The 24,919-nt window shown below is 57.2% G+C and overlaps 1 protein-coding gene across 3 annotated transcripts in view; it reads right to left on the bottom strand.

The window, feature by feature from the left end:
• abhd14a (abhydrolase domain containing 14A) overlaps window positions 1-24,919 on the bottom strand; it is a 100,656-nt gene that overhangs the window by 11,243 nt on the left and 64,494 nt on the right. Inside the window, exons 1-2 of one of the 3 annotated variants that reach the window (XM_087994548.1) lie at window positions 2,388-2,540; window positions 1,552-1,837 (exon numbers count right to left, since the gene is read on the bottom strand). In XM_087994548.1, the coding sequence (XP_087850674.1) occupies window positions 1,552-1,814 (263 nt within the window). In that variant the 5' untranslated portion in view covers window positions 1,815-1,837; window positions 2,388-2,540. Of the gene's footprint in view, window positions 1-1,551; window positions 1,838-2,374; window positions 2,541-24,919 lie in introns of those variants that run through there. The other 2 variants (XM_087994549.1, XM_087994550.1) reach the window with 2 other exon arrangements.

Genomic DNA, 24,919 nt, shown 5'->3' with positions numbered 1-24,919 from the left:
CACAAAGATTTCACCTCTCTTCAGCTTCAGCTGTGGTGGAGGAAAAGGTACAAATTTCTCAGCGTTTAATGCCGTGCTGTGGGTTAGCTTCAAGGTCCTGTTGTCTAAAAGCAAGTCTAAGGTTGACTGAAGAGAAAAACCCTTCTGGGTTTTATCTGGTCCTTATCTGGTCTGGCCGACACATGAATCCAGACCCACAGCAAAACAGTCGACTCCCAACTGCTCTCTGAAATGACCTAAAGTCAATCAGTTCAAGGGCAGTTTGGAATGGGTAATAAGGGCCAGCCTTAACAGCAACACCCACATCACACACAAGAATAATAAAACAAAACAAATCCCTAAATTGTTCTGACTCTGGGAACCAAACCTGCAAGCACCTTTCCAAGCCACTCACCATCCTGACTTCGAATTATATCTCTATTTCTTCACCGTCACTGGGCCAAACTCCTGGAATTTCCTCCCTAACGTCATTGGTGGGTGTACCCTCACCTAATAGGCTGCAGCGGAAGAAAGCACCTTCTCAAGGGCAACTAGATTACATTACAGTGTGGAAACAGGCCCTTCGGCCCAACAAGTCCACACCAACCCGCCGAAGTGAAACCCACCCATACCCCTACATTTACCCCTTACCTAACACTACGGGCAATTTAGCATGGCCAATTCACCTGACCCGCACATCTTTGGACTGTGGGAGGAAACCGGAGCACCCGGAGGAAACCCACGCAGACACGGGGAGAACGTGCAAACTCCACACAGACAGTCGCCTGAGGCGGGAATTGACCCAGGTCTACAGGCGCTGTGAGGCAGCAGTGCTAACCACTGTGCCACCGTGCCGCCCAATTAGTGATGGGCAATAAAATGCTGGCCCAGCCAATGGCACCCACGTCCCAAAAAAAAAACGAGGGCGAGTTAAGAGCAAGAGGAGGCCATTCATCCCCTCAATCTGAAGATCATGGCAGAAGAGCCTGTAACCTCTTAGCAAAGAACAGAAGAGAAATCTCAAGGAGATATGGGATAAGACCTAAAGATCAAAGACAGAATCAAAGCTTGAGGATGAGGTCTATGAGCCCTAAATCAAAAGTAGGAAGTTTGGCAAGAGAGAACCTTTAGCCATATACAAAGCCAAGATGCAAACAGCCCTGTTTCTACAAACTAAGGTAAGTGTGCCGTCAATGAGTGCAACGGAGCAGGAACATAGGAACAGAAGTAGGCCATTCAGCCCCTTGAGCCTGAGCCACTGTCCAGTGAGATCATGGCTGATGTGGCTGAACTCCATATATCTGCCTTTGGCCCATATTCCTTAATATCTTTGCTTAACAAAGACGTATCTATCTCAGAATTAAAATTGCAACTGATCCGACATCCGGTGCCATTTGTGGAAAAAGTGTTGCAAAACCCCTACCACCCTTTGTGTGTAGAAGTGTTCCCTTTTATCTCTCCCGAACAGTCTGGCCTAATTCCACCTGGTCTTACAACCCCCAGTTCCTTCACAAGTAGTATCATGTGGTGCAGACGGTGATCGAATGCACTCATTTTCTTGATCTAATTTACCTTGGCTGCTGGCTTTCTCTGCTCTTCTGCAGAGGTAGAGTTTCCCGGTAGAAAACCTGGATTTGATTTGAGGATTTTTTCACAGTGACATTGACAGTGACGATGAGCTTGTTAGTGGTGGTCATATCGTACGCCCGAAGTGGCCCCACTGACCTAGTGCTGTCCGGCAGGGTGTTGGGAAGCAAGTAATAGATGACAAGTGTGACACCAACTACGAGCAGGAAGGCCAGCAGTCTGGATCGATTAAAGGTACAAGAGTGCATATTTCTCCTCAACACAGAATAATCTGTTAATGACAAAGAAACATCAAATAACCCAATGAGACAAAGATTCGAAATACTGCCATCAATAAAGCATTTTCTGTAAATTAACTATATTTCATCCCTTAGCCCTTCACTCTGTCAGATTATAGCCCCTGCTTTACTCAACATTTGGACTATTGTGTCTCAGCCTGCTCTGTAGAAAGGTCCTGTCATCTCACATGCATGTGATTGTGGTACAGCACTCTCAGTTATCAAGAACTGGAAATTATTAATGTTAAAGCAACGTGAATGATAAACCTCCAGGAACACATGGTTTGCACCAAGGATCTTAAAGGAAGAGGTGAGGAAATTGGAGATGTTTTAACCCTCTTTTGATTTAAGAATCGTCCCTTTATATTGGACACATGTAGTTGTACCAGTTAATAAAGGTGAAAGAGAGAAACCAGGATATGGTTGACCTGTCAATCTGATGTAATTTATAATGAATGAGAGTGACTGTGCAATTAGAAACGTTTGAGAGTCAACCTAGAATTGTGAAGGATAGGACATGTAATACATACATGTAATACATACATTTCCGTGAGGGACCAGGAACAACCCATTCAGTTCCTTGAACCTGCTCCACCAATCGATCTGATGGTGGTGTCGCTCCAGTTTACTATCTACCTTTTGCAACGTCTTGTTAATCAAGACTCCAGCCAATTAAGTCCTTAAAAAAAAACTTTTGTTTCTAATTATCACTCTTCCCTTCTTCACATAGTCCATTGCTTACATTTCCCTTGTTGCATTTCTGAGGATACTAATATTCATTGTAACCTTACAGTCTCTCTCGAGCCCAGTCCCTCCAACCTCTGCTCTCACCCGAGCCCAGACCCTCCACCCTCACCCGAGCCCAGACCCTCCGGCCCCCAGCCTTCACCCAAGCCCAGACCCTCCGCCCCCCCGCCCTCACCCGAGCCCAGACCCTCCGCCCCCCCGCCCTCACCCGAGCCCAGACCCTCCACGCCCCCGCCCTCACCCGAGCCCAGACCCTCCGCCCCCACGCCTTCACCCGAGCCCAGACCCTCCGTCCCCCCCACCCTCACCCGAGCCCAGACCCTCCGCCCTCACCTGAGCCCAGACCCTCCGGCTCCCAGCCTTCACCCAAGCCCAGACCCTCCGCCCCCCCCACCCTCACCCGAGCCCAGACCCTCTGCCCTCACCTGAGCCCAGACCATCCGCCCCCCAGCCTTCACCTGAGCCCAGACCCTCCGCCCCCACGCCTTCACCCAAGCCCAGTCCCTCCGCCCTCACCCGAGCCCTGTCCCTCCGCGCCCCCGCCCTCACGAGCACAGTCCCTGTGCCCTCCCTTGAGACCAGTTCCTCCACCCTCCCTCGAATCCAGTCCCTCCGCCTCCCTCCTTGCCAACTTTCCACCCTCTCCAACCCACTCCCTCCTTCGATTCCACTCCCTCCACCTCCCTCCCTCCCTCCGTCTATTCCTGTCCCTCTACATCCCTCCCTCCCTCATTCCAATTTGTCCTTCCTTCCAGTCTCGCCATCTCCCTCCCACCATTCCAGGCCCTCTGCACCCTACCTCACTCCATTCCAGTCACTCCACCAGCCACACTCCCTCCCCCCATTCCAGTCCCTTTGTTTCCCTCCCCCTATTCCAGTCCCGCTGCTTCCCACCCTCCCTCATTCCAATTTGTCCACCTCCCTCCCACCATTTCAATCCCAACGCCCCTACCTCCCTCTATTCCCGTCCCTCAGCCTTCTTTCCTCCATCGATTCCCATCTCTCCACCGCACTCCCTCTCTCCATTTCCATCTCTCTGCCTCACTCCCTCCAAACATCTATTCTTCTCTCTCACACACACACATTCCCTCTATTTCCATCAATTCCCGTCACATTTACTCCCTATTCATGTGTATTCCTCTCACTCGCACATTCCCTCGCTCTCCCCATCGATTCTGCTCCATCTACGTCTCTCTCACACACTCCCCCCTCTCTCCATCTACGTCTCTCTCACACACTCCCCCCTCTCCACCTACGTCTCTCTCACACACTCCCCCCTCTCCACCTACGTCTCTCTCACACACTCCCCCCTCTCTCCACCTACGTCTCTCTCACACACTCCCCCCTCTCTCCACCTACGTCTCTCTCACACACTCCCCCCTCTCTCCACCTACGTCTCTCTCACACACTCCCCCCTCTCTCCACCTACGTCTCTCTCACACACTACCCCCCTCCATCTACGTCTCTCTCACACACTCCCCCCCCCCTCCATCTACGTCTCTCTCACACACTCCCCCCCCCCCTCCACCTACGTCTCTCTACACACTCCGCCCTTTCTCCATCTACCTCTCTCTCACACACTCCCATCTCCACCTTCGTCTCTCACACACCCTCCCCCTCCATCTACTTCTCTCTCACTCCCCCCTCTCCATCTACGTCTCTCTTACACACTCACACCCACCCCCTCCATCTACTTCCATCTCACACACTCCCTCCTCTCTCCATCTAGGTCTCTCTCACACACTCCCCCCCCCCCCCCCCCCCTCTCCATCTACGTCTCTCTCACACACACACCCCCCTCTCCATCTACATCTCTCTCACACACACACCCCTCTCTCCACCTACGTCTCTCTCACACTCCCCCTCTCTCCACCTACGTCTCTCTCACACTCCCCCCTCTCTCCACCTACGTCTCTCTCTCACACTCCCCCCTCTCTCCACCTACGTCTCTCTCTCACACTCCCCCCTCTCTCCACCTACGTCTCTCTCTCACACTCCCCCCTCTCTCCACCTACGTCTCTCTCTCACACTCCCCCCTCTCTCCACCTACGTCTCTCTCTCACACTCCCCCCCTCTCTCCACCTACGTCTCTCTCTCACACTCCCCCCTCTCTCCACCTCCGTCTCTCTCTCACACTCCCCCCTCTCCACCTCCGTCTCTCTCTCACACTCCCCCCTCTCTCCACCTACGTCTCTCTCTCACACTCCCCCCTCTCTCCACCTACGTCTCTCTCACACACTCCCCCCTCTCTCCACCTACGTCTCTCTCACACACTCCCCCCTCTCTCCACCTACGTCTCTCTCACACACTCCCCTCGCCTCCATCTACTTCCATCTGACACACTCCCCCCTCTCTCCATCTACGTCTCTCTCACACACTCCCTCCTCTCTCCACCTACGTCTCTCTCACACACTCCCCCCTCTCTCCATCTACGTCTCTCTCACACACTCCCCCCTCTCCACCTACGTCTCTCTCACACACTCCCCCCTCTCCACCTACGTCTCTCTCACACACTCCCCCCTCTCTCCACCTACGTCTCTCTCACACACTCCCCCCTCTCTCCACCTACGTCTCTCTCACACACTCCCCCCCTCCATCTACGTCTCTCTCACACACTCCCCCCCCCTCTCCATCTACGTCTCTCTCACACACTCCCCCCCCCTCCACCTACGTCTCTCTACACACTCCGCCCTTTCTCCATCTACCTCTCTCTCACACACTCCCATCTCCACCTTCGTCTCTCACACACCCTCCCCCTCCATCTACTTCTCTCTCACTCCCCCCTCTCCATCTACGTCTCTCTTACACACTCACACCCACCCCCTCCATCTACTTCTCTCTCACACACTCCCCGCCCCCCCCCCCCCCATCTACTTCCATCTCACACACTCCCCCCTCTCTCCACCTAGGTCTCTCTCACACACTCCCCCCCCCCCCCCCCCCCCCCCTCTCCATCTACGTCTCTCTCACACACACACCCCCCTCTCCATCTACATCTCTCTCACACACACACCCCTCTCTCCACCTACGTCTCTCTCACACTCCCCCTCTCTCCACCTACGTCTCTCTCACACACACACCCCTCTCTCCACCTACGTCTCTCTCTCACACTCCCCCCTCTCTCCACCTACGTCTCTCTCTCACACTCCCCCCTCTCTCCACCTACGTCTCTCTCTCACACTCCCCCCTCTCTCCACCTACGTCTCTCTCTCACACTCCCCCCTCTCTCCACCTACGTCTCTCTCTCACACTCCCCCCTCTCTCCACCTACGTCTCTCTCTCACACTCCCCCCTCTCTCCACCTACGTCTCTCTCTCACACTCCCCCCTCTCTCCACCTACGTCTCTCTCTCACACTCCCCCCCTCTCTCCACCTACGTCTCTCTCTCACACTCCCCCCTCTCTCCACCTACGTCTCTCTCACACACTCCCCCCTCTCTCCACCTACGTCTCTCTCACACACTCCCCCCTCTCTCCACCTACGTCTCTCTCACACACTCCCCCCTCTCTCCACCTACGTCTCTCTCACACACTCCCCTCCCCTCCATCTACTTCCATCTGACACACTCCCCCCTCTCTCCATCTACTTCTCTCTCACACACTCCCCCCTCTCTCCATCTACGTCTCTCTCACACACCCCACTCTCTCCATCTACTTCTCTCTCACACACCCTCCCCCTCCATCTACGTCTCTCTCCCACTCCCCCCTCTCCATCAACGTCTCTTTCTAACCCTTCACCTCCCTCTCTCTACGTCTCTCTCACACACTCCCCCTCTCTCCATCTACGTCTCTCACACACTCCCCCTCTCTCCACCTACGTCTCTCACACACTCCCCCTCTCTCCACCTACGTCTCTCACACACCCCACAGCCCATCTACGTCTCTCTCACACAATCCCCGTCTCTCTCTCTCTCTCCAATTTCGCCTCTCACACACTCTCTCCATCTACGTCTCTCTCACACACTCCCCCCTCTCCATCTACGTCTCACTCAGACACTCCCCCCTCTCTCCATCTACGTCTCACTCAGACACTCCCCCCTCTCTCCATCTACGTCTCACTCAGACACTCCCCCCTCTCTCCATCTACGTCTCTCACACACACTCCCTCCTCTCTCCACCTACGTCTCTCTCACACACTCCCCCCTCTCCACCTACGTCTCTCTCGCACGCTTCCCCTCCCTCTCTCCATCTACGTCTCTCTCTCTCTCAGACTCCCCCCTCTCTCCACCTACGTCTCTCTCACACGCTTCCCCTCCCTCTCTCCATCTATGTCTCTCTCTCTCACTCCCCCCTCTCCATCCACATCTCTCACACACTCTGCCCCCCAATCCAGGTCTCTCTCACATTCCCCCTTTCTACCTCCATCTCCTTCTCTCTCACACACTCCCCCCTCTCTCCATCTACGTCTCTCTCGCACACTCCCCCCTCTCTCCATCTACGCCTCTCTCACACACTTCCCACCCCCTCTCCATCTACATCATTCTCTCACACTCCCCCTCTCTCCATCTACGTCTCTCTCACACACTACCCACCCCCGCCATCTACGTCTCACTCTCACACTCCCCCCATCTCCACCTACGTCTCTCTCTCACAATCCCCCCTCTCTCCATCTACGTCTCTCTCACAATCCCCCCTCTCCATCTACGTCTCTCTCACAATCCCCCCTCTCTCCATCTACGTCTCTCTCACAATCCCCCCTCTCTCCATCTACGTCTCTCTCACAATCCCCCCTCTCTCCATCTACGTCTCTCTCACAATCCCCCCTCTCTCCATCTACGTCTCTCTCACACACTCCTTCCTGTCCATCTACTTCTCTCACACACCCCCCTCCTCTCCCCATCCATTTCTCTCTCACACACGCCCCACCCATCTACTTCTCTCTCTCTCACAATCTCCTCTTTCCATCTACTTCTCTCTCACACACTCCCCCTCTCTCCATCTACTTCTCTCTCACACACCCTCCCCCTCCATCTACTTCTCTCTCACTCCCCCCTCTCCATCTACGTCTCTCTTACACACTCACACCCACCCCCTCCATCTACTTCTCTCTCACACACTTCCCCCCCCCTCCCCCCATCTACTTCCATCTCACACACTCCCTCCTCTCTCCATCTAGGTCTCTCTCACACACTCCCCCGCGCCCCCCCCCTCTCCATCTACGTCTCTCTCACACACACACCCCTCTCTCCACCTACGTCTCTCTCACACTCCCTCCTCTCTCCACCCACGTCTCTCTCACACTCCCCCCTCTCTCCACCTACGTCTCTCTCTCACACTCCCCCCTCTCTCCACCTCCGTCTCTCTCACACACTCCCCCCTCTCTCCACCTCCGTCTCTCTCTCACACTCCCCCCTCTCTCCACCTCCGTCTCTCTCTCACACTCCCCCCTCTCTCCACCTCCGTCTCTCTCTCACACTCCCCCCTCTCTCCACCTCCGTCTCTCTCTCACACTCCCCCCTCTCTCCACCTACGTCTCTCTCACACACTCCCCCCTCTCTCCACCTACGTCTCTCTCACACACTCCCCCCTCTCTCCACCTACGTCTCTCTCACACACTCCCCTCCCCTCCATCTACTTCCATCTGACACACTCCCCCCTCTCTCCATCGACTTCTCTCTCACACACTCCCCCCTCCATCTACGTCTCTCTCACACACTCCTCTCTCCATCTACTTCTCTCTCACACACTCCCCCTCTCTCCACCTACGTCTCTCTCACACACTCCCCCCTCTCTCCATCTACGTCTCTCTCACACACTTCCCCCCTCCATCTACTTCTCTCTCACACACCCTCCCCCTCCATCTACTTCTCTCTCACACACTCCCCCCTCCATCTACTTCTCTCTCACACACTCCCCCCTCCATCTACTTCTCTCACACACTCCCCCCCCCTCCATCTACTTCTCTCTCACACACTCCCCCCCTCCATCTACTTCTCACTCACACACTCCCCCCTCCATCTACTTCTCTCTCACACACTCCCCCCTCCATCTACTTCTCTCTCACACACTCCCCCCTCCATCTACTTCTCTCTCACACACTCCCCCCCCCCATCTACTTCTCTCTCACACACTCCCCCCCCCCATCTACTTCTCTCTCACACACTCCCCCCTCCATCTACTTCTCTCACACACTCCCCCCCCCATCTACGTCTCTCTCACACACTCCCCCCCCCCCCCCCCCCCATCTACGTCTCTCTCACACACTCCCCCCCCATCTACGTCTCTCTCACACACTCCCCCCCCTCCATCTATGTCTCTCTCACACACTCCCCTCCCCCCCTTCCATCTACGTCTCTCTCAAACACTCCCCCCCCCTCCATCTACATCTCTCTCACACACTCCCCCCCCTCCATCTATTTCTCTCTCACACACTCCACCCCCCCCATCTACATCTCTTTCACACACTCCCCCCCCCCCCCCTCATCTACTTCTCTCTCACACACTCCCCCCCCCCCCCTCCATCTACTTCTCTCTCTCACACATTCCCCCTCCATCTCCTTCTCTCTCACACACTCCCCCCTCCATCTATTTCTCTCTCACACACTCCCCCCCACCATCTACGTCTCTCTCACACACTCCTCCCCTCCATCTACTTCTCTCTCACACCCTCCCCCCTCTCTCCACCTACGACTCTCTCCCACACTCCCCCACACCCCCCTCCATCTACATCTCTCTGACACACTCTCCCCCCCCCCCCCCCCAACTACTTCTCTCTCACACACTCCCCCCTCCATCTCCTTCTCTCTCACACACTGCCCCCCCTCCATCTACTTCTCTCTCACACACTCCCACCCCCCCCTCCATCTACTTCCCTCTCTCACACTCACCCCTCTCTCCACCTACGTCTCTCTCACACACCCCCCTCCATCTACATCTCTCTCACACACTCCCCCCCCCTCCATCTATTTCTCTCTCACACACTCCCCCCTCCATCTCCTTCTCTCTCACACACTCCCCCCCTCCATCTACTTCTCTCTCACACACTCCCACCCCCCCCTCCATCTACTTCCCTCTCTCACACTCACCCCTCTCTCCACCTACGTCTCTCTCACACACCCCCCTCCATCTATTTCTCTCTCACACACTCCCCTCTCCATCTACTTCTCTCTCACACACTCCCCCCCCTCCATCTACTTCTCTCTCACACACTCCCCCCCCCATCTACTTCTCTCTCACACACTCCCCCCCCCTCCATCTACTTCTCACTCACACACTCCCCCCTCCATCTACTTCTCTCGCACACACTCCCCCCTCCATCTACTTCTCTCTCACACACTCCCCCCCCCCCCTCCATCTACTTCTCACTCACACACTCCCCCCTCCATCTACTTCTCTCTCACACACTCCCCCCCCCCATCTACTTCCCTCTCACACACTCCCCCCTCTCTCCACCTACGTCTCTCTCACACACTCCGCCCCCTCCATCTACTTCTCTCTCACACACTCCCCCTCTCTCCATCTACGTCTCTCACACACTCCCCCCTCTCTCCATCTACGTCTCTCACACACTCCCCCTCTCTCCATCTATGTCTCTCACACACTCCCCCTCTCTCCATCTACGTCTCTCACACACTCCCCCTCTCTCCACCTACGTCTCTCTCACACACTCCCCCTCTCTCCATCTACGTCTCTCACACACTCCCCACTCTCTCCATCTACGTCTCTCTCACACACTGCCCCCCTCTATCTACTTCTCTCTCACACACTCCCCCTCTCTCCATCTACTTCTCTCTCACACACTCCCCCTCTCTCCATCTACGTCTCTCACACACTCCCCCTCTCTCCATCGACGTCTCTCACACCCCCACCCCCTGCTCCATCTCTCTCACACACTCCCCCCTCTCTCCATCTACGTCTCTCACACACTCCCCCCTCTCTCCACCTACATCTCTCAAACACTCCCCCCTCTCTCCACCTACGTCTCTCTCACACACTCACCCTCTCTCCATCTACGTCTCTCACACATTCCCCCTCTCTCCATCTACGTCTCTCACACACTGCCCCCCTCTCTCCATCTACGTCTCTCACACACTCCCCCCTCTCTCCACCGACATCTCTCAAACACTCCCCCCTCTCTCCACCTACGTCTCTCTCACACACTCACCCTCTCTCCATCTACGTCTCTCACACATTCCCCCCTCTCTCCATCTACTTCTCTCTCACACACTGCCCCCCTCCATCTACATCTCTCTCACAGACTCCCCCCCTCCATCTACATCTCTCTCACACACTCCCCCCCTCCATCTACATCTCTCTCACACACTCCCCCCCCTCCATCTACTTCTCTCTCACACACTCCCCCCCCCCATCTACTTCTCTCTCACACACTCCCCCCTCCATCTACTTCTCTCTCACACACTTCCCCCCCCCATCTACTTCTCTCTCACACACTCCCCCTCTCTCCATCTACGTCTCTCACACATTCCCCCTCTCTCCATCTACGTCTCTCACACACTCCCCCTCTCTCCATCTACGTCTCTCACACACTCCCCCTCTCTCCATCTCCATCTCTCACACACTCACCCCTCTCTCCATCTACGTCTCTCTCACAGACTCCCCCACTCCATCTACATCTCTCTCACACACTCCCCCCCCTCCATCTACATCTCTCTCACACACTCCCCCCTCCATCTACTTCTCTCTCACACACTCCCCCCTCCATCTACTTCTCTCTCACACACTCCCCCCCCCACCATCTACTTCTCTCTCACACACTCCCCCCTCCATCTACTTCTCTCTCACACACTCCCCCCTCCATCTACTTCTCTCTCACACACTCCCCCCTCCATCTACTTCTCTCTCACACACTCCCCCCTCCATCTACTTCTCTCTCACACACTCCCCCCTCCATCTACTTCTCTCTCACACACTCCCCCCTCCATCTACTTCTCTCTCACACACTCCCACCCTCCATCTACTTCTCTCTCACACACTCCCCCCTCCATCTACGTCTCTCTCACACACTCCCCCCCTCCATCTACTTCCCTCTCACACACTCCCCCCTCCATCAACTTCTCTCTCACACACTCCCTCCTCCATCTCCTTCCCTCTCACACACTCCCCCCTCTCTCCACCTACATCTCTCTCACACACTCCCCCCTCCATCTACTTCTCTCTCACACACTCCCCCCCTCCATCTACTTCTCTCTCACACACTCCCCCCCTCCATCTACTTCCCTCTCACACACTCACCCCCCCTCCATCTACTTCCCTCTCACATACTCACCCGTCTCCACCTACGTCTCTCTCACACACTCCCCCCCCCCCCCCCCCCCCATTCACTTCTCTCTCACACACTCCCCCCTCCATCTACGTCTCTCTCACACACTGGCCCCCACCCCCATCTACGTCTCTCGCACACTTCCCCCCCCCCCCCCATCTACGTCTCTCTCACACACTCACCCCACCCCATCTACGTCTCTCTCACACACTCACCCCCCCCCCCCATCTACGTCACTCTCACACACTCCCCCCCCCCCATCTACGTCTCTCTCACACACTCCCCCCCCCATCTACGTCTCTCTCACACACTTCCCCCCCCCACCATCTACGTCTCTCTCACACACTCCCGCCCCCCATCTATGTCTCTATCACACACTCCCCCCCCCCCCATCTACGTCTCTCTCACACACTCACCCCACCCCATCTATTTCTCTCTCACACACTCCACCCCCCCCATCTACATCTCTCTCACACACTCCCCCCCCCTCATCTACTTCTCTCTCTCACACTCCCCCCCCCCCCCCCCCTCCATCTACTTCTCTCTCACACACTCCCCCCTCCATCTACTTCTCTCTCACACACTCCCCCCTCCATCTACTTCTCTCTCACACACTCCTTCCTGTCCATCTACTTCTCTCACACACCCCCCTCCTCTCCCCATCCATTTCTCTCTCACACACGCCCCACCCATCTACTTCTCTCTCTCTCACAATCTCCTCTTTCCATCTACTTCTCTCTCACACACTCCCCCTCTCTCCATCTACTTCTCTCTCACACACCCTCCCCCTCCATCTACTTCTCTCTCTCTCCCCCCTCTCCATCTACGTCTCTCTTACACACTCACACCCACCCCCTCCATCTACTTCTCTCTCACACACTTCCCCCCCCCTCCCCCCATCTACTTCCATCTCACACACTCCCTCCTCTCTCCATCTAGGTCTCTCTCACACACTCCCCCGCGCCCCCCCCCTCTCCATCTACGTCTCTCTCACACACACACCCCTCTCTCCACCTACGTCTCTCTCACACTCCCTCCTCTCTCCACCCACGTCTCTCTCACACTCCCCCCTCTCTCCACCTACGTCTCTCTCTCACACTCCCCCCTCTCTCCACCTACGTCTCTCTCTCACACTCCCCCCTCTCTCCACCTCCGTCTCTCTCACACACTCCCCCCTCTCTCCACCTCCGTCTCTCTCTCACACTCCCCCCTCTCTCCACCTCCGTCTCTCTCTCACACTCCCCCCTCTCTCCACCTCCGTCTCTCTCTCACACTCCCCCCTCTCTCCACCTCCGTCTCTCTCACACACTCCCCCCTCTCTCCACCTCCGTCTCTCTCTCACACTCCCCCCTCTCTCCACCTCCGTCTCTCTCACACACTCCCCCCTCTCTCCACCTACGTCTCTCTCACACACTCCCCCCTCTCTCCACCTACGTCTCTCTCACACACTCCCCCCTCTCTCCACCTACGTCTCTCTCACACACTCCCCTCCCCTCCATCTACTTCCATCTGACACACTCCCCCCTCTCTCCATCGACTTCTCTCTCACACACTCCCCCCTCCATCTACGTCTCTCTCACACACTCCTCTCTCCATCTACTTCTCTCTCACACACTCCCCCTCTCTCCACCTACGTCTCTCTCACACACTCCCCCCTCTCTCCATCTACGTCTCTCTCACACACTCCCCCCTCCATCTACTTCTCTCTCACACACCCTCCCCCTCCATCTACTTCTCTCACACACTCCCCCCCCCTCCATCTACTTCTCTCTCACACACTCCCCCCCCCATCTACTTCTCTCTCACACACTCCCCCCCTCCATCTACTTCTCACTCACACACTCCCCCCTCCATCTACTTCTCTCTCACACACTCCCCCCTCCATCTACTTCTCTCTCACACACTCCCCCCCCCATCTACGTCACTCTCACACACTCCCTCCCCCCCATCTACGTCTCTCTCACACACTCCCCCCCCATCTACGTCTCTCTCACACACTTCCCCCCCCCATCTACGTCTCTCTCACACACTCCCGCCCCCCATCTATGTCTCTCTCACACACTCCCCCCCCCCCCCATCTACGTCTCTCTCACACACTCACCCCACCCCATCTATTTCTCTCTCACACACTCCACCCCCCCCCATCTACATCTCTCTCACACACTCCCCCCCCCCTCATCTACTTCTCTCTCACACACTCCCCCCCCCCTCCATCTACTTCTCTCTCACACACTCCCCCCTCCATCTACTTCTCTCTCACACACTCCCCCCTCCATCTACGTCTCTCTCACACACTCCCCCCTCCCCATCTACGTCTCTCTCACACACTCCCCCACCCCCCCCTCCATCTACATCTCTCTGACACATTCCCCCCCCTCCATCTACATCTCTCTGACACACTCCCCCCCCCCCCCCATCTACTTGTCTCTCACACACTCCCCCCTCCATCTCCTTCTCTCTCACACACTCCCCCCCCCTCCATCTACTTCTCTCTCACACACTCACCCCACTCCATCTACGTCTCTCTCACACACTCACCCCACCCCATCTACGTCTCTCTCACACACTCCCCCCACCATCTACGTCTCTCTCACACACTCACCCCCCCCCCATCTACGTCTCTCTCACACACTCCCCCCCCCCCCATCTACGTCTCTCTCACACACTCCCCCCTCCCCATCTACGTCTCTCTCACACACTCCCCCCCCCATCTACGTCTCTCTCACACATTCCCCCCCCCCCATCTACGTCTCTCTCACACACTCCCCCCCCCCATCTATGTCTCTCTCACACACTCCCCCCCTTCCATCTACGTCTCTCTCACACACTCCACCCCCCCCCATCTACATCTCTCTCACACACTCCCCCCCCCCCCCTCATCTACTTCTCTCTCACACACTCCCCCCTCCATCTACTTCTCTCTCACACACTCCCCCCTCCATCTACTTCTCTCTCACACACTCCCCCCTCCATCTACTTCTCTCTCACACACTCCCCGCCCCACATCTACGTCTCTCTCACACACTCCCCCCACCATCTACGTCTCTCTCACACACTCACCCCCCCCCCATCTACGTCTCTCTCACACACTCCCCCCCCCCCCCATCTACGTCTCTCTCACACACTCCCCCCTCCCCATCTACGTCTCTCTCACACACTCCCCCCCCCATCTACGTCTCTCTCACACATTCCCCCCCCCCCATCTACGTCTCTCTCACACACTCCCCCCCCCCATCTATGTCTCTCTCACACACTCCCCCCCTTCCATCTACGTCTCTCTCACACACTCCACCCCCCCCCATCTACATCTCTCTCACACACTCCCCCCCCCCCCCTCATCTACTTCTCTCTCACACACTCCCCCCTCCATCTACTTCTCTCTCACACACTCCCCCCTCCATCTACTTCTCTCTCACACACTCCCCCCTCCATCTACTTCTCTCTCACACACTCCCCGCCCCACATCTACATCTCTCTCACACACTCCCCCCCTCCATCTACATCTCTCTGACACACTCCCCCCCTCCATCTACATCTCTCTGACACACTACCCCCCCCCCCATCTACTTCTCTCTCACACACTCCCACCCCCCCTCCATCTACTTCCCTCTCTCACACTCACCCCTCTCTCCACCTACATCTCTCTCACACACTCCTCCGCCCCCATCTACTTCTCTTTCACACACTCCGCCCCCCCTCCATCTACTTCTCTCTCACACTCCCCCCTCCATCTACTTCTCTCTCACACACTCCCCCCCCCTCCATCTACTTCTCTCTCACACACTCCCCCCTCCATCTACTGCTCTCTCACACACTCCCCCCTCCATCTACGTCTCTCTCACACACTCCCCACCTCCATCTACATCTCTCTCACACACTCCCCGCCCCACATCTACATCTCTCTCACACACTCCCCCCCCCTCCATCTACATCTCTCTGACACACTCCCCCCCTCCATCTACATCTCTCTGACACACTCCCCCCCCCCTCCATCTCCTTCTCTCTCACACACTCCCACCCCCCCCCTCCATCTACTTTCCTCTCTCACACATTCCCCCCTCTCTCCACCTACGTCTCTCTCACACACCCCCCCCACTCCATCTATTTCTCTCTCACACACTCCCCCCTCCATCTACTTCTCTCTCACACACCCCCCCCATCTACTTCTCTCTCACACACTCCCCCCCCATCTACTTCTCTCTCACACACTCCCCCCTCCATCTACTTCTCTCTCACACACTCCCCCCCTCCATCTACTTCTCTCTCACACACTCCCCCCCTCCATCTACTTCCCTCTCACACACTCCCCCCCCCCCCCCCCATCTACATCTCTCTCACACACTCCCCCCTCCATCTACTTCTCTCACACACTCCCCCTCTCTCCACCTACGTCTCTCTCACACACTCACCCCTCTCTCCATCTACGTCTCTCACACACTCCCCCTCTCTCCACCTACGTCTCTCTCACACACTCCGCCCCCTCCATCTACTTCTCTCTCACACACTCCCCCTCTCTCCATCTACGTCTCTCACACACTCCCCCTCTCTCCATCTACGTCTCTCACACATTCCCCCCTCTCTCCATCTACTTCTCTCTCACACACTCCCCCCTCCATCTACGTCTCTCTCACACACTGGCCCCCACCCCCATCTACGTCTCTCGCACACTTCCCCCCCCCCCCCCATCTACGTCTCTCTCACACACTCCCCCCCCCCATCTACGTCACTCTCACACACTCCCCCCCCATCTACGTCTCTCTCACACACTCCCCCCCCCCATCTACGTCTCTCTCACACACTCCCCCCCCCATCTACGTCTCTCTCACACACTTCCCCCCCCCCCCATCTACGTCTCTCTCACACACTCCCGCCCCCCATCTACGTCTCTCTCACACACTCTCCCCCCCCCCCATCTACGTCTCTCTCACACACTCACCCCACCCCATCTATTTCTCTCTCACACACTCCACCCCCCCCATCTACATCTCTCTCACACACTCCCCACCCCCCTCATCTACTTCTCTCTCACACACTCCCCCCCCCTCCATCTACTTCTCTCTCACACACTCCCCCCTCCATCTACTTCTCTCTCACACACTCCCCCCTCCATCTACTTCTCTCTCACACACTCACCCCACCCCATCTACGTCTCTCTCACACACTCACCCCACCCCATCTACGTCTCTCTCACACACTCCCCCCACCATCTACGTCTCTCTCACACACACTCCCCCCCCCTCATCTACGTCTCTCTCACACACTCCCCCCCCCCCCCAGCTACGTCTCTCTCACACACTCCCCACCCCCCATCTACGTGTCTCTCACACACTCCCCCCCCCCATCTACGTCTCTCTCACACACTCCCCCCCCCCCCATCTACGTCTCTCACACACTCCCCCCCCCCCATCTACGTCTCTCTCACACACTCCCCCCCCATCTATGTCTCTCTCACACACTCCCCCCCCATCTATGTCTCTCTCACACACTCCCCCCCTTCCATCTACGTCTCTCTCACACACTCCCCCCCCCCTCCATCTACTTCTCTCTCACACACTCCCCCCACCATCTACGTCTCTCTCACACACTCCCCCCCCCCCCCCCCTCCATCTACATCTCTCACACACTCCCCGCCCCACATCTACATCTCTCTGACACATTCCCCCCCCTCCATCTACATCTCTCTGACACATTCCCCCCCCTCCATCTACATCTCTCTGACACACTCCCCCCCCCCCCCATCTACTTGTCTCTCACACACTCCCCCCTCCATCTCCTTCTCTCTCACACACTCCCCCCCCCTCCATCTACTTCTCTCTCACACACTCACCCCACTCCATCTACGTCTCTCTCACACACTCACCCCCTCCATCTACTTCCCTCTCACACACTCCCCCCTCCATCAACTTCTCTCTCACACACTCCCTCCTCCATCTCCTTCCCTCTCACACACTCCCCCCTCTCTCCACCTACATCTCTCTCACACACTCCCCCCTCCATCTACTTCTCTCTCACACACTCCCCCCCTCCATCTACTTCTCTCTCACACACTCCCCCCCTCCATCTACTTCCCTCTCACACACTCACCCCCCCCTCACATACTCACCCGTCTCCACCTACGTCTCTCTCACACACTCCCCCGCCCCCCCCCCCCCCCATTCACTTCTCTCTCACACACTCCCCACTCCATCTACGTCTCTCTCACACACTGGCCCCCACCCCCATCTACGTCTCTCGCACACTTCCCCCCCCCCCCCCATCTACGTCTCTCTCACACACTCACCACCCCCCATCTACGTCTCTCTCACACACTCACCCCACCCCATCTACGTCTCTCTCACACACTCCCCCCCCCATCTACGTCACTCTCACACACTCCCTCCCCCCCATCTACGTCTCTCTCACACACTCCCCCCCCATCTACGTCTCTCTCACACACTTCCCCCCCCCATCTACGTCTCTCTCACACACTCCCGCCCCCCATCTATGTCTCTCTCACACACTCCCCCCCCCCCCCATCTACGTCTCTCTCACACACTCACCCCACCCCATCTATTTCTCTCTCACACACTCCACCCCCCCCCATCTACTTCTCTCTCACACACTCCCCCCCCTCCATCTACTTCTCTCTCACACACTCCCCCCCCCTCCATCTACTTCTCTCTCACACACTCCCCCCTCCATCTACTTCTCTCTCACACACTCCCCCCTCCATCTACGTCTCTCTCACACACTCCCCCCTCCCCATCTACGTCTCTCTCACACACTCCCCCCCCCCCCCCTCCATCTACATCTCTCTGACACATTCCCCCCCCTCCATCTACATCTCTCTGACACACTCCCCCCCCCCCCCATCTACTTGTCTCTCACACACTCCCCCCTCCATCTCCTTCTCTCTCACACACTGCCCCCCCCTCCATCTACTTCTCTCTCACACACTCACCCCACTCCATCTACGTCTCTCTCACACACTCACCCCACCCCATCTACGTCTCTCTCACACACTCCCCCCACCATCTACGTCTCTCTCACACACTCACCCCCCCCCCATCTACGTCTCTCTCACACACTCCCCCCCCCCCATCTACGTCTCTCTCACACACTCCCCCCTCCCCATCTACGTCTCTCTCACACACTCCCCCCCCCATCTACGTCTCTCTCACACATTCCCCCCCCCCCATCTACGTCTCTCTCACACACTCCCCCCCCCCATCTATGTCTCTCTCACACACTCCCCCCCTTCCATCTACGTCTCTCTCACACACTCCACCCCCCCCCATCTACATCTCTCTCACACACTCCCCCCCCCCCCTCATCTACTTCTCTCTCACACACTCCCCCCTCCATCTACTTCTCTCTCACACACTCCCCCCTCCATCTACTTCTCTCTCACACACTCCCCCCTCCATCTACTTCTCTCTCACACACTCCCCGCCCCACATCTACATCTCTCTCACACACTCCCCCCCTCCATCTACATCTCTCTGACACACTCCCCCCCTCCATCTACATCTCTCTGACACACTACCCCCCCCCCCATCTACTTCTCTCTCACACACTCCCACCCCCCCTCCATCTACTTCCCTCTCTCACACTCACCCCTCTCTCCACCTACATCTCTCTCACACACTCCTCCGCCCCCATCTACTTCTCTTTCACACACTCCGCCCCCCCTCCATCTACTTCTCTCTCACACTCCCCCCTCCATCTACTTCTCTCTCACACACTCCCCCCCCCTCCATCTACTTCTCTCTCACACACTCCCCCCTCCATCTACTGCTCTCTCACACACTCCCCCCTCCATCTACGTCTCTCTCACACACCCCCCCCACTCCATCTATTTCTCTCTCACACACTCCCCCCTCCATCTACTTCTCTCTCACACACCCCCCCCCATCTACTTCTCTCTCACACACTCCCCCCCCATCTACTTCTCTCTCACACACTCCCCCCTCCATCTACTTCTCTCTCACACACTCCCCCCCTCCATCTACTTCTCTCTCACACACTCCCCCCCTCCATCTACTTCCCTCTCACACACTCCCCCCCCCCCCCCATCTACATCTCTCTCACACACTCCCCCCTCCATCTACTTCTCTCTCACACACTCACCCCTCTCTCCATCTACGTCTCTCACACACTCCCCCTCTCTCCACCTACGTCTCTCTCACACACTCCGCCCCCTCCATCTACTTCTCTCTCACACACTCCCCCTCTCTCCATCTACGTCTCTCACACACTCCCCCTCTCTCCATCTACGTCTCTCACACATTCCCCCCTCTCTCCATCTACTTCTCTCTCACACACTCCCCCCTCCATCTACGTCTCTCTCACACACTGGCCCCCACCCCCATCTACGTCTCTCGCACACTTCCCCCCCCCCCCCCATCTACGTCTCTCTCACACACTCCCCCCCCCCATCTACGTCACTCTCACACACTCCCCCCCCATCTACGTCTCTCTCACACACTCCCCCCCCCCCATCTACGTCTCTCTCACACACTCCCCCCCCCATCTACGTCTCTCTCACACACTTCCCCCCCCCCCATCTACGTCTCTCTCACACACTCCCGCCCCCCATCTACGTCTCTCTCACACACTCCCCCCCCCCCCCCATCTACGTCTCTCTCACACACTCACCCCACCCCATCTATTTCTCTCTCACACACTCCACCCCCCCCATCTACATCTCTCTCACACACTCCCCACCCCCCTCATCTACTTCTCTCTCACACACTCCCCCCCCCTCCATCTACTTCTCTCTCACACACTCCCCCCTCCATCTACTTCTCTCTCACACACTCCCCCCTCCATCTACTTCTCTCTCACACACTCACCCCACCCCATCTACGTCTCTCTCACACACTCACCCCACCCCATCTACGTCTCTCTCACACACTCCCCCCACCATCTACGTCTCTCTCACACACACTCCCCCCCCCTCATCTACGTCTCTCTCACACACTCCCCCCCCCCCCAGCTACGTCTCTCTCACACACTCCCCACCCCCCATCTACGTGTCTCTCACACACTCCCCCCCCCCATCTACGTCTCTCTCACACACTCCCCCCCCCCCCATCTACGTCTCTCACACACTCCCCCCCCCCCATCTACGTCTCTCTCACACACTCCCCCCCCATCTATGTCTCTCTCACACACTCCCCCCCCATCTATGTCTCTCTCACACACTCCCCCCCTTCCATCTACGTCTCTCTCACACACTCCACCCCCCCCCTCATCTACTTCTCTCTCACACACTCCCCCCCCCCTCCATCTACTTCTCTCTCACACACTCCCCCCACCATCTACGTCTCTCTCACACACTCCCCCCCCCCCCCCCCTCCATCTACATCTCTCACACACTCCCCGCCCCACATCTACATCTCTCTGACACATTCCCCCCCCTCCATCTACATCTCTCTGACACATTCCCCCCCCTCCATCTACATCTCTCTGACACACTCCCCCCCCCCCCCCATCTACTTGTCTCTCACACACTCCCCCCTCCATCTCCTTCTCTCTCACACACTCCCCCCCCCTCCATCTACTTCTCTCTCACACACTCACCCAACTCCATCTACGTCTCTCTCACACACTCACCCCACCCCATCTACGTCTCTCTCACACACTCCCCCCACCATCTACGTCTCTCTCACACACTCCACCCCCCCCATCTACATCTCTCTCACACACTCCCCCCCCCCCTCATCTACTTCTCTCTCACACACTCCCCCCCCCTCCATCTACTTCTCTCTCACACACTCCCCCCTCCATCTACTTCTCTCTCACACACTCCCCCCTCCATCTACTTCTCTCTCACACACTCACCCCACCCCATCTACGTCTCTCTCACACACTCACCCCACCCCATCTACGTCTCTCTCATACACTCCCCCCACCATCTACGTCTCTCTCACACACACTCCCCCCCCCCATCTACGTCTCTCTCACACACTCCCCCCCCCCCCCATCTACGTCTCTCTCACACACTCCCCCCCCCATCTACGTCTCTCTCACACACTCCCCCCCCCCATCTACGTCTCTCTCACACACTCCCCCCCCATCTATGTCTCTCTCACACACTCCCCCCCTTCCATCTACGTCTCTCTCACACACTCCACCCCCCCCATCTACATCTCTCTCACACACTACCCCCCCCCTCATCTACTTCTCTCTCACACACTCCCCCCCCTCCATCTACTTCTCTCTCACACACTCACCCCTCCATCTACGTCTCTCTCACACACTCCCCCCCCCCCCTCCATCTACATCTCTCACACACTCCCCGCCCCACATCTACATCTCTCTGACACATTCCCCCCCCTCCATCTACATCTCTCTGACACACTCCCCCCCCCCCCCCCATCTACTTGTCTCTCACACACTCCCCCCTCCATCTCCTTCTCTCTCACACACTCCCCCCCCTCCATCTACTTCTCTCTCACACACTCACCCCACTCCATCTACGTCTCTCTCACACACTCACCCCACCCCATCTACGTCTCTCTCACACACTCACCCCACCCCATCTACGTCTCTCTCATACACTCCCCCCACCATCTACGTCTCTCTCACACACACTCCCCCCCCCCATCTACGTCTCTCTCACACACTCCCCCCCCCCCCCATCTACGTCTCTCTCACACACTCCCCCCCCCATCTACGTCTCTCTCACACACTCCCCCCCCCCATCTACGTCTCTCTCACACACTCCCCCCCCATCTATGTCTCTCTCACACACTCCCCCCCTTCCATCTACGTCTCTCTCACACACTCCACCCCCCCCATCTACATCTCTCTCACACACTACCCCCCCCCTCATCTACTTCTCTCTCACACACTCCCCCCCCTCCATCTACTTCTCTCTCACACACTCACCCCTCCATCTACGTCTCTCTCACACACTCCCCCCCCCCCCTCCATCTACATCTCTCACACACTCCCCGCCCCACATCTACATCTCTCTGACACATTCCCCCCCCTCCATCTACATCTCTCTGACACACTCCCCCCCCCCCCCCCCATCTACTTGTCTCTCACACACTCCCCCCTCCATCTCCTTCTCTCTCACACACTCCCCCCCCTCCATCTACTTCTCTCTCACACACTCACCCCACTCCATCTACGTCTCTCTCACACACTCACCCCACCCCATCTACGTCTCTCTCACACACTCCCCCCCCCCCCATCTACGTCTCTCTCACACACTCCCCCCCCCCCCATCTACGTCTCTCTCACACACTCCCCCCCCCCCCCCCATCTACGTCTCTCTCACACACTCCCCCCCCCCCCCCCCATCTACGTCTCTCTCACACACTCCCCCCCCATCTACGTCTCTCTCACACATTCCCCCCCCCATCTACGTCTCTCTCACCCACCCCCCCCATCTACGTCTCTCTCACCCACCCCCCCCCATCTACATCTCTCTCACACACTCCCTCCACTCCATCTATTTCTCTCTCACACACTCCCCCCTCCATCTACTTCTCTCTCACACACCCCCCCCCATCTACTTCTCTCTCACACACTCCCCCCCCCCATCTACTTCTCTCTCACACACTCCCCCCTCCATCTACTTCTCTCTCACACACTCCCCCCCCCATCTACTTCTCTCTCACACACTCCCCCTCCATCTACTTCTCTCTCACACACTCCCCCCCTCCATCGACTTCCCTCTCACACACTTCCCCCCCCCCCATCTACTTCCCTCTCACACACTCCCCCCCCCATCTACTTCCCTCTCACACACTCCCCCCCCCATCTACTTCCCTCTCACACACTCCCCCCCCCCCATCTACATCTCTCTCACACACTCCCCCGCCCCCATCTACTTCTCTCTCACACTCCCCCTCCATCTACTTCTCTCTCTCACACTCCCCCCTCCATCTACTTCTCTCTCACACACTCACCCCTCTCTCCATCTACGTCTCTCACACACTCCCCCTCTCAACACCTACGTCTCTCTCACACACTCCGCCCCCTCCATCTACTTCTCTCTCACACTCCCCCTCCATCTACTTCTCTCTCTCACACTCCCCCCTCCATCTACTTCTCTCTCACACACTCACCCCTCTCTCCATCTACGTCTCTCACACACTCCCCCTCTCTCCATCTACTTCTCTCTCACACACTGCCCCCCTCCATCTACATCTCTCTCACAGACTCCCCCCCTCCATCTACATCTCTCTCACACACTCCCCCCCCTCCATCTACATCTCTCTCACACACTCCCCCCCCTCCATCTACATCTCTCTCACACACTCCCCCCCTCCATCTACTTCTCTCTCACACACTCCCCCCTCCATCTACATCTCTCTCACAGACTCCCCCCCCCCCTCCATCTACATCTCTCTCACACACTCCCACCCCCCCTCCATCTACTTCTCTCTCACACACTCCCCCTCCATCTACTTCTCTCTCACACACTCCCCCTCCATCTACTTCTCTCTCACACACTCCCCACCCCCCCCTCCATCTACATCTCTCTCACACACTCCCCCCCCCCATTTCCTTCTCTCTCACACACTCCCCCCTCCATCTACTTCACTCTCACACACTCCCCCCAAATCCTCTTCCCTCTCACACACTTCCCCCCCATCTACTTCTCTCTCACACACTCCCCCCCCCATCTATTTCTCTCTCACACACTCCCCCCCCCTCCATCTACTTCTCTCTCACACACTCCCCCCTCCATCTGCTACTCTCTCACACACCCCCCCGCCTCCATCTACTTCCCTCTCACACACTTCCTCCCCCCCCCCATCTACTTCTCTCTCACACACTCCCCCCTCCATCTACGTCTCTCTCACACACTCCCCCCCCTTCCATCTACTTCCCTCTCACACACTCACCCCCCCTCCATCTACTTCCCTCTCACACACTCACCCCCCCCGATCTACTTCTCTCTCACACACTCCCCCCCCCCCCCCCCATCTACATCTCTCTCACACATTCCCCCCCATCTACTTCTCTCTCACACACTCCCCCCCCCCCCTCCATCTACTTCCCTCTCACACTCTCCCCCCCTCCACCTACGTCTCTCTCACACACTCCCCACCCCCTCCATCTACGTCTCTCTCACACTCTCCCCCCCTCCATCTACGTCTCTCTCA

The sequence above is a fragment of the Chiloscyllium plagiosum genome, unplaced genomic scaffold (assembly GCF_037043375.1).
Source record: "Chiloscyllium plagiosum isolate Xiang-an unplaced genomic scaffold, Cpla_swu_hap1 HiC_scaffold_14, whole genome shotgun sequence".
Classification (NCBI taxonomy): Eukaryota; Metazoa; Chordata; class Chondrichthyes; order Orectolobiformes; family Hemiscylliidae; genus Chiloscyllium; species Chiloscyllium plagiosum.
This window is presented reverse-complemented; position numbering and strand designations above follow the sequence as displayed.